Source organism: Typopeltis vanoorti, chromosome 13 (assembly GCF_054136105.1).
Source record: "Typopeltis vanoorti isolate ZY-2024b chromosome 13, IOZ_Tvanoo_1.0, whole genome shotgun sequence".
In the NCBI taxonomy this organism is placed as follows: Eukaryota; Metazoa; Arthropoda; class Arachnida; order Uropygi; family Thelyphonidae; genus Typopeltis; species Typopeltis vanoorti.
In genome coordinates, this window is record NC_143561.1 from 43,765,864 (window position 1) to 43,780,255 (window position 14,392).

The following is a 14,392-nucleotide window of genomic DNA, read 5'->3' on the forward strand; positions in this document are numbered from 1 at the left end:
TCAAGCCTCAACTGTACCATCAACTCTGCTTACTTCCATCCATAGCTACATCCATGATCTTTTGTCTGTCACTGCTACATCTCATAATCCATAAACATGCAACACTTCTCACACAGCCAAACTCTCTCATCTCTCCTATTAATCCTCTCCACATAAATATCTTCATTCTCTCCCTAAGCATACATATTGCATTTATGACACCTTGCCATTTTTGTGCCACTTCCATTCATCTTTCGTGCTGTTCTACTTCTCACCACTTACCATTTCTGCTCATGCTCAAAACTACACATAAAAAACACAAAGAAATTTAATAAATAACTAAACTTTAACTAAGCTGAATGCCACCTACCAATCACAGCTATCATACAACAATATTTAAATAACAAATTATCGATATCATCACACATAATTTTAAAATTTAAACTTATTTCATAGCTCTCTCACATTCTCCCCCACTTAGTCAATATTAGTTTGTTTGAATTTTAGACATCATTCCTTTATATTTAAATATTTGTATGTAAGTTTTTTTACTAATACCAATTTGAATTTATCTTACCCTTAGATTTATTTCTCTAGGATTAAACTTATTTCTACAAAAACAGTCTTTAGACAGGTGGCCTAACTTATTACAATTTTAACACCTAGAAGTAGCCTTTTCTCACATTACATTTACAATCTTGTAATGACCCTTCTATTTAGATTCAAGACCAATAAAACTGCATTTGACATTCCTTCCCCATTTCCATTCTCAAACGCATTTCTCCTGAGGATGCCTGCTGAGCCTCCATAATGCAGCTGATATTGATGATGCTCTTTGGTCAGAAAGACCTGGTTGAATCTGTATGATGTGAAGAACCTTTAAACGAGCTTTCATCAACTGCACATGAATTAGATAGTCACATATGAAGATGGCAGTTTTTCCTCCTGGCAATTAAGGTTTTTCACCTACTAAATAGGCAACTAACCAGAAGAACACAAATAATTAACAGTGATATGTTGGCCTCATAACCTTAGAAGCTTTGGCCATAATTCCAAATAAATGACAGGTGTGCTTGCTTATGTACATCTCATATAGAAAAACTAATAGCCCTGGTTTTCTCGATTTTATACTCCTCAGAGAAAGTGTTGTTCAGTGAGAACAACACTTTTTCCATGTAACTAACTCAAAATTCATTCAAATTTACTCTTAACATCTACTCTTAACATTTAATCTTAACATTTGATGAAAATGAGATACTGTACAGAGGACAGCATGGCTTTGTGAAGGGTAGATCATGCCTCAGTAACTTGCTCAAGTTTTATAACAAGGTGACGGCTGAACTGGATAAGGGAAATGGGTTTACAGTGATACTGCTGGACCTGGCAAAGGCGTTTGACAGGATACCACATGGAATTCTAATCTGTAAACTACAACATATGGGAATGGATATAGGGTTGGTGAGATGGATAGCTGGGCGGTTGATGGAGAGATATCAAAGAGTAGTTTATTCAGGAGTAGAGTCCAAAAAACGGCCTGTGACTAGTGGTGTGCCACAGGGTTCTGTTCTTGGACCACTGCTGTTTAATCTGTTCATTAACGATATAGGGAATGGTCTAAGTGGGACAGTTCATTTGTTCGCTGATGATGCAAAGTTGGGTAGGGCGATAGTGAATGCAGAAGATGTCAAAGTCTTGCAAGATGACTTAGATAGATTGGAGTTCTGGACTAAGGAGAATGGATGTCAATTTAATGTGACAAAATGTAAGGTTATGCATTTCGGAGTGAAAAGATTAGCAGCAGTATACCACATTGGTGGAACTGTACTCCAAGAGATTGATGAGGCCAGGGACTTGGGAGTGTTGGTGGATAGGGAGATGAAGTTTAGGGGGCACATTGCGAAAGTAGCTAAATCAGCTCATCAACTCACTTGGTTGTTGAAAAATACCTTGACGAGCAGAGAAAAACAAGTTATTGTACCTCTGTACCGAGCCCTGATAAGACCTCATCTCGACTACTGTGCCCAAATTTAGTTACCTCGGTTCCTTCTTGATGGGGAGGAGGTTGAGAGGATCCAGAGGCGAGTGACTAAGATGATAGCAGGTCTATGGAATGAACCATATGAGAACAGGTTGAAGATTTGTGGGTTGCAGAAACTAGTTGATAGGCAAAAAAGGGGAGATATGATTGAGACATTCAAATTGCTAAAAGGATTTTATAGGATTAATTCAGATGATATTTTTGAGATCAGGACTGGTGGTGGGAGAACTAGGGGACACCCATGGAAGCTGGGCAAGAGCGTGGTTAGCAGGGGTGTTAGAGCTGGGTTCTTTACTTTTAGAGTGGTAAATGAGTGGAATAAGCTGCCAGAGTCTGTTGTGGGTGCTATGACAGTGAGCGAGTTCAAGGCAAGGTATGATAGATACTGTGAGAATGTTGAACAGCTGTGTGAACATGATGTTTAGGGCCTCCCTCGATGAGTCTAAGGACTCCTGGAGTAGCCCGTGGTAATAATAATAATAACATCTACAAGGTATATACATTCCTTTTACACAATCTATGGACTGACTCATCTGTAACTGTGGCCAATCTTCTCAGTTTGCTTTTATCATATTGTGAGAACACAATCTTTATTCTCACTATTTCATTTCTTTCAGTAACTTTCACATTTTCTCTCATTCCATATATTATACCTTTCAAATCATTTACATTTTGTCAAAACAATCAACACTTTCACTTTTCCTCTTGGCATGCTAACAGCAATTCTAATACTCTAGTCTTCCTTAATCTTCAAACCTAGAAAACAAAATTATCATGCTGCTTATCATGGAATCACCATAAGAGGGGAAATCTAATCTTATTCTTCCCTCTCCCTATATTAACTGAATGGATTCAAAAAAAAAAAAAAGAACATTGAATAGAAATTGGAAACCAAATATAAAAAAGATGGATTGGCAGGGGGGAAAAAAAAAGTGCAATAGAGAGATGGGAAACCTTTTTAAAAGCATGCCACTTAAAAAAAAAAAACTAGTGTACATCTCTTGCAATATGGAAAAATCAGTAATTCACGTGGCTTAGTGGTTCTCTGATTCTGATTTGGTAGTTTTGGGAATTCAGTGACAAAAATAGGACAAAAGCTGTTACAAAAACAAGAATCTAAGGATAGCCAAACATGACCATGTATCTACACAAAACAGTGCATCTATGAATAGTCCCTTAAATACTGTGCTTTGTAACAGTATTCTCATATAGAAACAATATTATCATAACCATTGTAATTATGAATCATGAAAGGCTTGGAGAAATCTGTGCAATTGCTCTTGATGTTTCCAAATATGACTGGGTTTGGTATTAAGACTGTTCAGCAGATTTCCAATCTTTGTACTTTTTTGCTCCCTAACCGGATAGCCAGTTTTTCTCTCTCTGGTCAATCACTGCATGTCATGATGGATGGCCTCCACTCTTAGGACTTTCCACAATTCAGTAGTGCCCTAGGGGTTTGCTTTATCTGTTCCCTTTCTTCTTATACATAAATGACTATTTCTTATATGATTGATAATATGATTCATAATGCTATCCATAATCTAGTTAACAGGCTCATCCATAGTTTGGCTGATGATACATTCCATTCCCTCTACTCAAAAATGACACAACTTACAGCACCCAAACAAAGCTTCAAAAACTACAACCAGTACTTAATACACAGACCTTCATGCTCTTCTCTGATGAGATGAGAATAAACTTATCACCTTTAATGCTGCTTAAACAGCCTTGCTAGGTGTTTCCCCCCTCCATGCAAAAAGGATCATAATTCACTGTTGCTTACCTAGACAAAATGGAGGACATTTATCTCTAGTCTTTCCTAGTACCACACCAATCACCTACTAAGCCTCTAAGAACACCTGGCATCAGTTTTCCACTCAAAATACTACTTTTCATCCACTCATCTACTAGCTGTACAAACCCAAAATATGCCAAACTTTCAAGTAAATGTTTCTCACCAATTTTTACACTGATAATATAAAAATGCACAGTACGTACAAGCTCATGACCTGCCCAGATTGGCTATTGAAACACCTTATCCATAATTTTAGGATAAGGTGGTAAATGATGTATTGCGTGTAAAATGGTAAGTGGCTTGCTAGCCAGTTTCCATGATGAAAAACCCCGTCACCCTGCATGAGACCAGCTAACTTACTTACAGCTGCAAAGCCTTGGTGGAATTGGAAAGACTGGGGTTTAAAACAAAGGATTTCATTAAACTGACTGAGCAATGGAGGCCTTCCAATTTTAACATTAAAATGGTATAACTTATAAAATTATTCCAAATTTTAATGATTAGAAATTTGATAATTAGTCATGCTAAATTACATTGAATTCCATCCAGCCAGAAACAAATTTATTTCAAACCTATTTAGCCAATAAAAAGAATCTAATTGTAACAAAAATAAATAAAATAATCTTAAGTTCGTGTTATGATAGGTTTCATGGTATAAAAGAACACAAATGGTTAAGCAAATAACTATTTATTAACTTAAGGCTAATATTTCACTGGTCTTATATCCAGCATCTTCAGAGCACACAACACAAAGTTTGTTACAAAGGCAAGACAACCACAATCCGGTGTAACAGTGGGGACAGTATAAGTGATTGCAGTGTGCAACACAAGACTAAAGTCCTAATATGGCACCATCTAGGTAAAAAAAAAAAAAAAAAAAAAAAAAAAAATTCAAGTTTTGAAATAGTAGTCCAAATGATAAAAAATAAAAGTAATAGATATTAATTTGGTCTTAGGATGACTGTCTCCCAAATCTTTGGTAGATTTATACAGCCATACTTGTTAAGGTTTGGGATATGTTTCAAGACTTCTGTTGATTCCAGGAACAACCTCTCTGACCTTGTAGAAGCTTCTGTGCATTACTTTTGTTTCTTTCCAATTGATCCTGTGTGCAGGGGTCTCCAGAGCATGGTCTGCCAGACCCGACTTACCATAGCGAAAGTGTCGGATATATTTTTTGTGTTCACTGAGGCGGATGTCCACACGTCTTCCTGTCTGTCCGTAGTAGGCTTGATGGCAAGAACAGGGCACTTCATAGACACCAGGATGTGATAAAGGAGTGCATTTGTCCTTGGGTGAACGGATGAGAGTTGCTAATTTTTTATAAGGTTTAAATACTGTGCATACTTGGTGTTTGTTAAGCACCATAGATATCTTTTCAGATGTGCCTTTAATGTATGGGATGGTGATTGTTTTGTTGTAGTCTTCTGTGGTAGATAGAGGGGATTTATGGGTAGCATTTAGTATGTTATCTATTTTACGGGGATTATAACCATTGTTTAAGAAGGTTTGACGTAGGTGAGAAAGTTCAACAGTGAGAGCACTGTCATTGGAACAGATTGCTCTAGCTCTATGGGTTAGTGTTTTTAAGATACCATATTGTTGAGAAGGGCGATGGTGTAATTGTTTGTGTAAGTATCTCCCTGTATGTGTGGGTTTTCTGTAAACAGAAAATGATAAGGTACCTTCTGGAAGACGTGTGATCAGTGTGTCCAAGAAAGGCAGGCAGTCATTGGCTTCTAGTTCCATTGTAAAGTGGATTTTAGGATGCTGGCTATTTAGGTGCGCTAAAAATGTATTCAATGTGTCTGGGCCCACACATACAGGGAGATACTTACACAAACAATCACACCATCACCCTTCTCAACAATATGGTATCTTAAAAACACTAACCCATAGAGCTAGAGCAATCTGTTCCAATGACAGTGCTCTCACTGCTGAACTTTCTCACCTACATCAAACCTTCTTAAACAATGGTTATAATCCCCATAAAATAGATAACATACTAAATGCTACCCATAAATCCCCTCTATCTACCACAGAAGACTACAACAAAACAATCACCATCCCATACATTAAAGGCACATCTGAAAAGATATCTAGGGTGCTTAACAAACACCAAGTATGCACAGTATTTAAACCTTATAAAAAAAATTAGCAACTCTCATCCGTTCACCCAAGGACAAATGCACTCCTTTATCACATCCTGGTGTCTATGAAGTGACTTGTTCTTGCCATCAAGCCTACTACGGACAGACAGGAAGAAATGTGGACATCCGCCTCAGTGAACACAAAAAATATATCCGACACTTTCGCTATGGTAAGTCGAGTCTGGCAGACCATGCTCTGGATACCCCTGCACACAGGATCAATTGGAAAGAAACAAAAGTAATGCACAGAAGCTTCTACAAGTCAGAGAGGTTGTTCCTGGAATCAACAGAAGCCTTGAAACATACCCCAAACCTTAACAAGTATGGCTGTATAAATCTACCAAAGATTTGGGAGACAGTCATCCTAAGACCAAATTAATATCTATTACTTTTATTTTTTATCATTTGGACTACTATTTCAAAACTTGAATTTTTTTTTTTTACCTAGATGGCGCCATATTAGGACTTTAGTCTTGTGTTGCACGCTGCAATCACTTATACTGTCCCCACTGTTACACCGGATTGTGGTTGTCTTGCCTTTGTAACAAACTTTGTGTTGTGTGCTCTGAAGATGCTGGATATAAGACCAGCGAAATATTAGCCTTAAGTTAATAAATAGTTATTTGCTTAACCATCTGTGTTCTTTTATACCGTGAAACCTATCATAACATGTCTGACGAACACATAAGCCTATCCACATGTATAATCTTAAGTTCATTCAAGACTGATTATTTAATTTATTTTTGCTACTCCTGAAAAGTATCAAACTAGTGAATCTGCATTTGGCTACTTTTCAGGAGAAGCAAAAAACAGTTTCATTCTTGAATTAAAAATCAATACCTACAAGCTTTGGAATTTACTACTGCAATTATCATTTTAGCACTTCTTTTAACTTACTGAGATAACTTTTGACCATCAGTTATAAACATTTGTTTAATGTGAAAAATGTTTTTTTTTACATTCACTAGTTTAGCATGGTAGTGGCAATATGACAAATTACACATCATGTTATTTTTCTAACTACTTAAGTGAGACAGTTTCAAGTTGTGTTTCATTTTGTTATGAGCTGAATTTGATTGTGACAAATCCTGGTGTTCGAAGAGCTCTATCAAATAATGCTTCTGTAAAAAACCACAAGTATCATAAGTTAGAACATGGATTTTATGAATTATTCTGTTTTTGGCTCATTAAAAAAAAAAAAGCCAGCATAATAATTCGACTATTTTGTTTTCCCTAATATAATTTTGCCATTACAAATGATTTGATTAAAACCAAAAGTGAAAGCCACAATGAGTCTCGACTCCATGAAGGTCAAGAAGATAATATATTTGTATGAGAGAGATCCAAAATATCAAGTCCCATTAAATTCCATCCAGCCAATGTGTAATTATTACCATCAGTTCCAATATTGTCAATAACAATGATTTGGCTGAAACTGAACCACATCGACATATTCTAGTATACATCTAAATATGAAATTTTATTAAATTCTATCCAACCAGAGAAGAGTTATTGCCACATAATTAAGAATGGTTTTCCTTCTGCAAATGACCTGAATAAACAAAATTTGTGATAGTCCAACAAATTTTTATAAGGAATTATTATTGTTATTATTCAAGCCTCCAAGTGAAGAGACTCATCATGGGAGGCCCTTCCTAGGAAACACAAAGTGTATCATACCACTCCTTGAACTCACTGACAATTCTTGCTCTCACCACTATCAGGCAACACATTCCACAATTCAACCACCCTCCACACAAAGAAACCACTCCTCAGCCTCTTGCTCACAGCTTCCTTTTGTAACTTCCAGGGATGGGCCCCTTGTTATCACTCCTTCCCACTGTTCCACCAAGCGAAAGAACTCTCCAATGTCAACCATAACTACCTCTCAACAGTTTAAAAGTCACAATCATATGACCTCTACTATCCACCAAACTCTGCAGTCCCCCATTCCCTCAGCCAATCCTCATAACTAAGATTGTACAGTCCTGAAACCATCTTTATTATTTGTCTCTGAACTGTTTCCACAGTTAATTTATCACCTTTGAATCCTGGAGACCAAATTTGAGAACAATAGTCTAAATGTGGTCTGATCAGGGTCTTATACAATGGAACGATAACTCTTATCTTTGCAGGTCAACGTCCTCGGCATTGCAGCAATCCTCTGAGTTACCTTCATCACCTTTGCAATATGCTCCTGAATTTCAGTTTTTTATCAATCATCAACCTCAGATCTCGTCTCCCCTACTTCCTCCAGTACAGCTCCTCCAATTGAGTATGCAGCCTCCCATTGATATATCCAAAACCTCAAGACTTTACATTTTGCTGCATTAAACTTACACCCCATTCGTTTACCTGTCTGACTAGTTTATTCAAATCCTCTTGAAGGACTGTCATGTCTGCACTATTACTAATAACCCTTCCCAGCTTCACATCATCTGCAAACAATTGAATATCCCCCTGCAATCCATTGACAATGTCACTGATATAAAGGTTAAACAATACAGGTCCCAGTTATAAATACCAAATTTGAATAAAATCCATCCCATAAGATTCCAGATATAACTCTTGCATGGATGAAGGAAGCCATTATGCATTTTATGAAAAATAAATATATGTGAGAATTATTACACAGCAAGAAATATTCATTAATTTTTTTATTTTATATTATTATTATGTCATTTTATGCACATACATGCAGCTTACCTCAAGAGCTTCATCATATTTTTCATCAACAAATGCATCATTTCCTTTCCTACAAGTGATAAATTCATTAATTTGTTTCATTAGTTTAAAACTGTAAATTAGTAAATAAAGAAATGATTAAGAACAATTATTCTTGGTACAAAGGATTTTAGCAGAAAGGAGGAACTGTTAAAAAAATTTATCTGTGAAAGATTTTAACAATCGTTATTTAGTAAATTTATAGAAAATTCAAATGGAATGTGCAATAATTCTTTCTTTAGTAATATGCAAGTTTGCATATTACTAAAGATGTCTCCTCCCCGCACACACAACAGATATAAAATATAAATATCTAATTCCTTAACAAAATTTAAAACTACCGGTAGATTTTTTTAATAAGTCCAATTATGCTCTAACTTCAGTCCTTTCTAATATAATGTAATTTTGAGGCTTTTATATCAAATGAGACACAATACTACTTTAAATGAAAAGGTAAATGTTTTATTACTTGTTTATACCGTATTTCACTAACAATTTTAATTATCATCAGGTTGACACAGGCTTATAGAAACCATTAAGGGACAACTGGTTCAGATGTGTACAACACAGACAGCTGAAAATATGGGTTCTATTCCATGAAGCCATTTCTAACAGTCTGAATGCTGTTAAGCAAAATTTATATTTGTATTGCAGATGACAATATTTTATACCCCACTGAGTCTTATTTTAGATTTGAATGATACAGGATAACAAACAAGATTCTTGAAAAAGTCATGTAAATTTAAAGCATCTATAATGTAACAGTCATGCAGTTCCACTTTATCATGTTTTGCAACCACAACATGATTCGATACCCATCTCAATCACAAAAAGTTGTCATCCATGATACTACTTATGTCTCCAGCACATGAGGCCAAGATCCATTTCTTTCAGATACATCTGTCTTATGCCACTAATTCTGCTTCTCTCCAGCTGTCCCAAACAGCATTCTTTCCTTTTTCTGTCAAGTTAATTTCAGCTTTACCCTTTTTCTACAGGAATTCATGTCAAAGTTACTCTTGGAATTTCTCTGCTGCCCATTCCTTTTATTTTACTGGTGATACTTTTGTTTTTTGCAAAGTTGGTTTACATAATTTATCATTTGTTATATACTGAGCAGAAAATATTTTTAATATTTTATGCAAACATTCTGTTCCAAAATAATTTAATTCAGTTACTTGTTTTTCAGTCACTTTCCATGTCTCTGATTCACATAACCTGGCCTTAACATTCTTTGTACTTCAATCCTAATTCTTGAAAAAAAAAAAGCTTTAGTTTATCTTAAATAAGACCATAATCTCAAGAACTGATGATTTCTCGTCTTAGAAAAACATTAACTTCCAATCCCCCCCCCCTCACACACACACAGATATCACTCATACAGCCTCCTTATATAAGAAAATATTTTTATTTTGCCCAGTTTGTCAATTTACTCTGAAGAATATTAACATAATATAAACTGCAAATTTACTTCACCAATGAATACTGCTCTTGCATCAAAGGTGGTACTCAGAGGTTCCTAAATTCTTGACTGTTCAAAACAGAGCAATAAGATTAATAATCCACCTCTCACCTATTCACTCTTTTTAATGCAGACATTCAGATTCTAGGAATTGCATTTTCTATAGATATTTTCATAGTTGCTGTTTGCCAAAATTATCATCAGTAATTTCTTTCCTCTCTCTTTTACAATCTCTAAATCTGTTAAGATGTATAATAGTTGCCACCACTTTACCTTCCTTTTAATGTTTCATGGTGATTGCATTCATTTTAGTAAACTTATGGAGATTACTACTGTATTAAAAGTAATAACTTGAACTTTCTGACATTTCAACCTTCATATTATTATTATTTATATGGGTATTCCATGAAATCAAAAAGACTCATCATAGGAGACTGACACTATCCATTAATACAATACCAATCATACATCTTAAACTTATTCACTGTTGGGGTGTTCAGAACCACATCTGGTAATCCATTCCACTCATTCACCACTTTTCTAGTAAAGAACCTAGTTTGCAAACCCTAACTAACTAACTACACTCTTAGATAACTTCCAAGTGTGATCTCTTGTTTTTTCACTCTACTCCCATTGTACTGAAAAATTTATTTTGCATCAATCTTATAGAATCCCTTTAGTAACTTATAAGTGCATGATATCCTCTCTCCTCTGCCTGTTGGCTAAACTCTGCAACACACACCTTTAATCTACCCTCATAGGGAACATTCTGCAGACATGTCACCAGCTTGGTCAATTTCTTTCCTCTCCACCACCTCCTGATCCCCAAGAAATGCAGGTGACCAAATATGTGCACAGCAGTCAACATGTGGCTGAATTATTATTATTATGTGACACCTCCAGGTAGTCCAAAGACTCATCGAGGAAGAGTGTGCCAACAGCATCGAATGATTGATCCTTTCCAACTACTAACCGCACTCAAACTTGCTTAACTTTTTGCGAGCCATTAGTAGCAGAGGCTCTACCAATCGACCAACCTTTGCTGGCATTTTCTAGCCTTCTTCATATGAATGCTGTTTTAGTTGAAGGAGGTCATTTCTTACTTAACTGTTCTGTTCTCTTAATGACTTCGGGTTTTCCTCTAACGTAATTACTTTTCTTCTCTTTTTATTACTGCCGCTTTCTTTATCAGTCTTTCTCTTTTCCATATCAGGGGGTTGAATATAATAAAGCCTCATAGGTATCTAAATTAAAGCAAAATAAAGAAAAGGTTTTTGAGCAAGACAACAGAGTTTGTAGATGCGCTTGCGATGATAGCTTTGAGTCAACTGCCAAGTGTCACCGGCCACAGCCCACAAAATGCCATTGCCAGCTACATTAACAAGAGTCGCTGCTTGCTGCAGATTGGTGACAAAAAATTTTGCATAATGTAAAAAAAATCACATCAACTGATGAATCAATCATTTAAAGCAGGAAATAGTATTCACTCAATTGCACTAACTTATTACTATTATTACATGACACCTCCAGGGAGTCCAAGGGCTCATCGTGGGAGGGTACACTACTCTACTTAGCTAAATACATCTCATCCTCTCCACTACTACTTAACTCTCCAACTACGACACCACTACCATCCATGGTATCTATCACCCATCATCACCAATAACAGCATTTTTGTCTGTAAATTGCATGTATTCTTATTGCGCATATTGAATTCGTGATAAGCGAGGTTTTCCTGTATATTTAAATGAACCCAATTTGTTTTCAGTCTCACATTGTTCTTAAGCTTTTAATGAAGCTTATAAACAGTTACGCTCAGCTCAATTAAAAAAATTCTAAAACTTAAGAGATTAAAATAAAGATCATGAGTCAAGAGCAATAACTGCTATTTCATGAACTGCAGTGCTATTTCACATCTTCAGAGAAGAAAATTTGTCATAGAATCCTGCTGGTATGACAGAAAATGCTGGTATAGTTCAATGAACTATACCAGCATTTTAACTTTTCTGATTACAACTACCACAAGAAATACATTTTACACTGCAACCTAAATTTTGTTTTCTAACATATATAAAAATATAACAGTTAATATTATATACAGGATTCAAACCTGCAGCCTGTTGGTCAGTAGATACCTTAACCACTCAGCCAAACTAGGCTTGAAAAAAGTTCCCTTTATAAAACTTTTTCCCTTCTTCACAACTTTTTTTTATTTGAATTTCCAATTGGTGTTTTATGAGGATAGATACATCAGCCCTTCTGTTTTTATGCACTCCGTGTAGTTATTTACTTAATATATCAAGATCCTTACTTTTCTTCTTTGTTTCCCTTAGGAGCATAACATCTACTCTTAATTATTTCCTAAACTATTTCCCAAATCACTTCATTACAGTGAGTATTTGCACTTCATAAAGCAAATTTTATATAAAATATTGACTGTATATATGCTAATTATAAGCTAATTATTACAGAGATTTTGAATTACAGTATTTATGAGAAAAAGTACTCTACCTGTAGCTATCCATCTTTCTGAATAAATAAATACATGAAATGTCTTTTCTTTAATTCTGAAACATGAAATTAAATCAGGATTTCAGTTTGATGACTCACCATGTTATTCCATGAATAACTATTTGAATAACCAGTTTAATATGGGAACCTCTCATTGTGATGAGAGAAATCTTTATGAGCTTTTTTCAATTTTAAGTTAGCTGATCTCATATGGAGGTAGCAGGGTTTTTTTTCTCACTGGAAACTTGGGATTTTCATCTCGCATACAGACAAATTGGCCATGAGAACATATGCAATTTACAGATAAAAAAAAACACTATTGTTGGTTGTGGGCAGTCTATGGCATTTGTATTTGGAGATTTAAGCAATGAAAATGGCAAGTTTATGTAATTGGAGGATTAGTAGTAGTAGCAGCAGCAGTATGTGCAATGGTTTACAGTGGCCTCCTGCAACAAGTCCTTTGACACCCTGAAGGTGTCATGCAATAATATAATAATAGAGTCAAAATCTACAGTTATCAAAAGCCAATTTTTCCTTATCCGATGCATCAAATTTGTTATTCATTATGACTTATTTTTTTTCTAGAGCAATAAGTTTAACTAGTATAGAGCTGTCAGCAGCTGAAAGCATTTGTGCCTCCATAGCAGAGTAGGAAGATTGATGGGACAATACACACCTTTCAAATGAAAAAGATCCGAGTTCAGTTCTTGTCATAACAAGAGAAATCTTTATGTGGCCTTTAATTGAAGGCCATTTAGCTGATCTCATACAAATGTAAACAGGGTTTCCCCTCCTGGAAACTCAGGATTTTCATCCTATATACAGGCAAACCAGCTAGAGAACACTCATAATTAAGAGACCAAATAGTATTAGTGTTAGATGGATGGTATAGTGCAGATAGAGGATTGTGTTGTGCGATTAAGTAGCAGAGTAGCCCCCTGCAACAAGACATTGGACTTTATGAAGGTGTCGCATAATATCGCTTCTCTGAAGAATTCCCATTTATCTTTAGCATTTAATCAATGTAATATACATCCTGAGCATTACACTGATGAAATTCACTACAAGTAGTCAAAGAGGCTTAGAGATATAAGAGTGAGTGGAAAGAATTGAAACCCAAAATCCATACTGTTGAGGTGATGAAGTGATCACAGTGAATAACTAAAACATTGAAAATACTAACTTGCAGACAGAGAGAAATCATTCTTACTCTACATAAAGCCTTGATAAGATGTACAACAGCAGTATTCAGTTATCTTCATTTATTTCTGGTACTGAGATGACAGTATACAAGGTTCATAAGTTGCTGGACTTGCATCATCAAGGGATACAAAACTTGTATATAAGACTAGAAAAAATTAATTACACATAGCAGATGTCATCAGAACTTCAAAACTAGTACAGACAATACAAAGTGATCAAAAAACATCCATTGTATTAATTACTATGTATATGTTGGAACAATGCTAGTCACTGTCAAGTTTTGTTGTTGTTAGATTTTTGATGAAAGCTGACCAATCTTGGTATAAGATTAAACTTTGGTTTTTATTACACTGTGTGAGGGGATATGGACCACCAAGATATAGGTGGATTGATACGGTACAAAGTGCCTTAGACAATAGAAATATAAGATCTGAAAATGTTGGAGTCTTGACAAGTAACAGACTGATTTGGAGGAAAATTGCGGATAGGAAGTTAGTAATGATGTAATTTTTTTCATGTAGTACTGT

General features: G+C 35.5%; 1 protein-coding gene across 1 annotated transcript in view; it reads right to left on the reverse strand.

Annotated features, from left to right (window-relative positions):
• Window positions 1-14,392, reverse strand: part of Sgt1 (suppressor of G2 allele of skp1) — a 153,546-nt gene that overhangs the window by 130,458 nt on the left and 8,696 nt on the right. Inside the window, exon 2 of the mRNA XM_090402953.1 lies at window positions 8,672-8,720. Coding sequence (XP_090259079.1) covers window positions 8,672-8,720 — 49 coding nt within the window. The remainder of the gene's footprint in view (window positions 1-8,671; window positions 8,721-14,392) is intronic.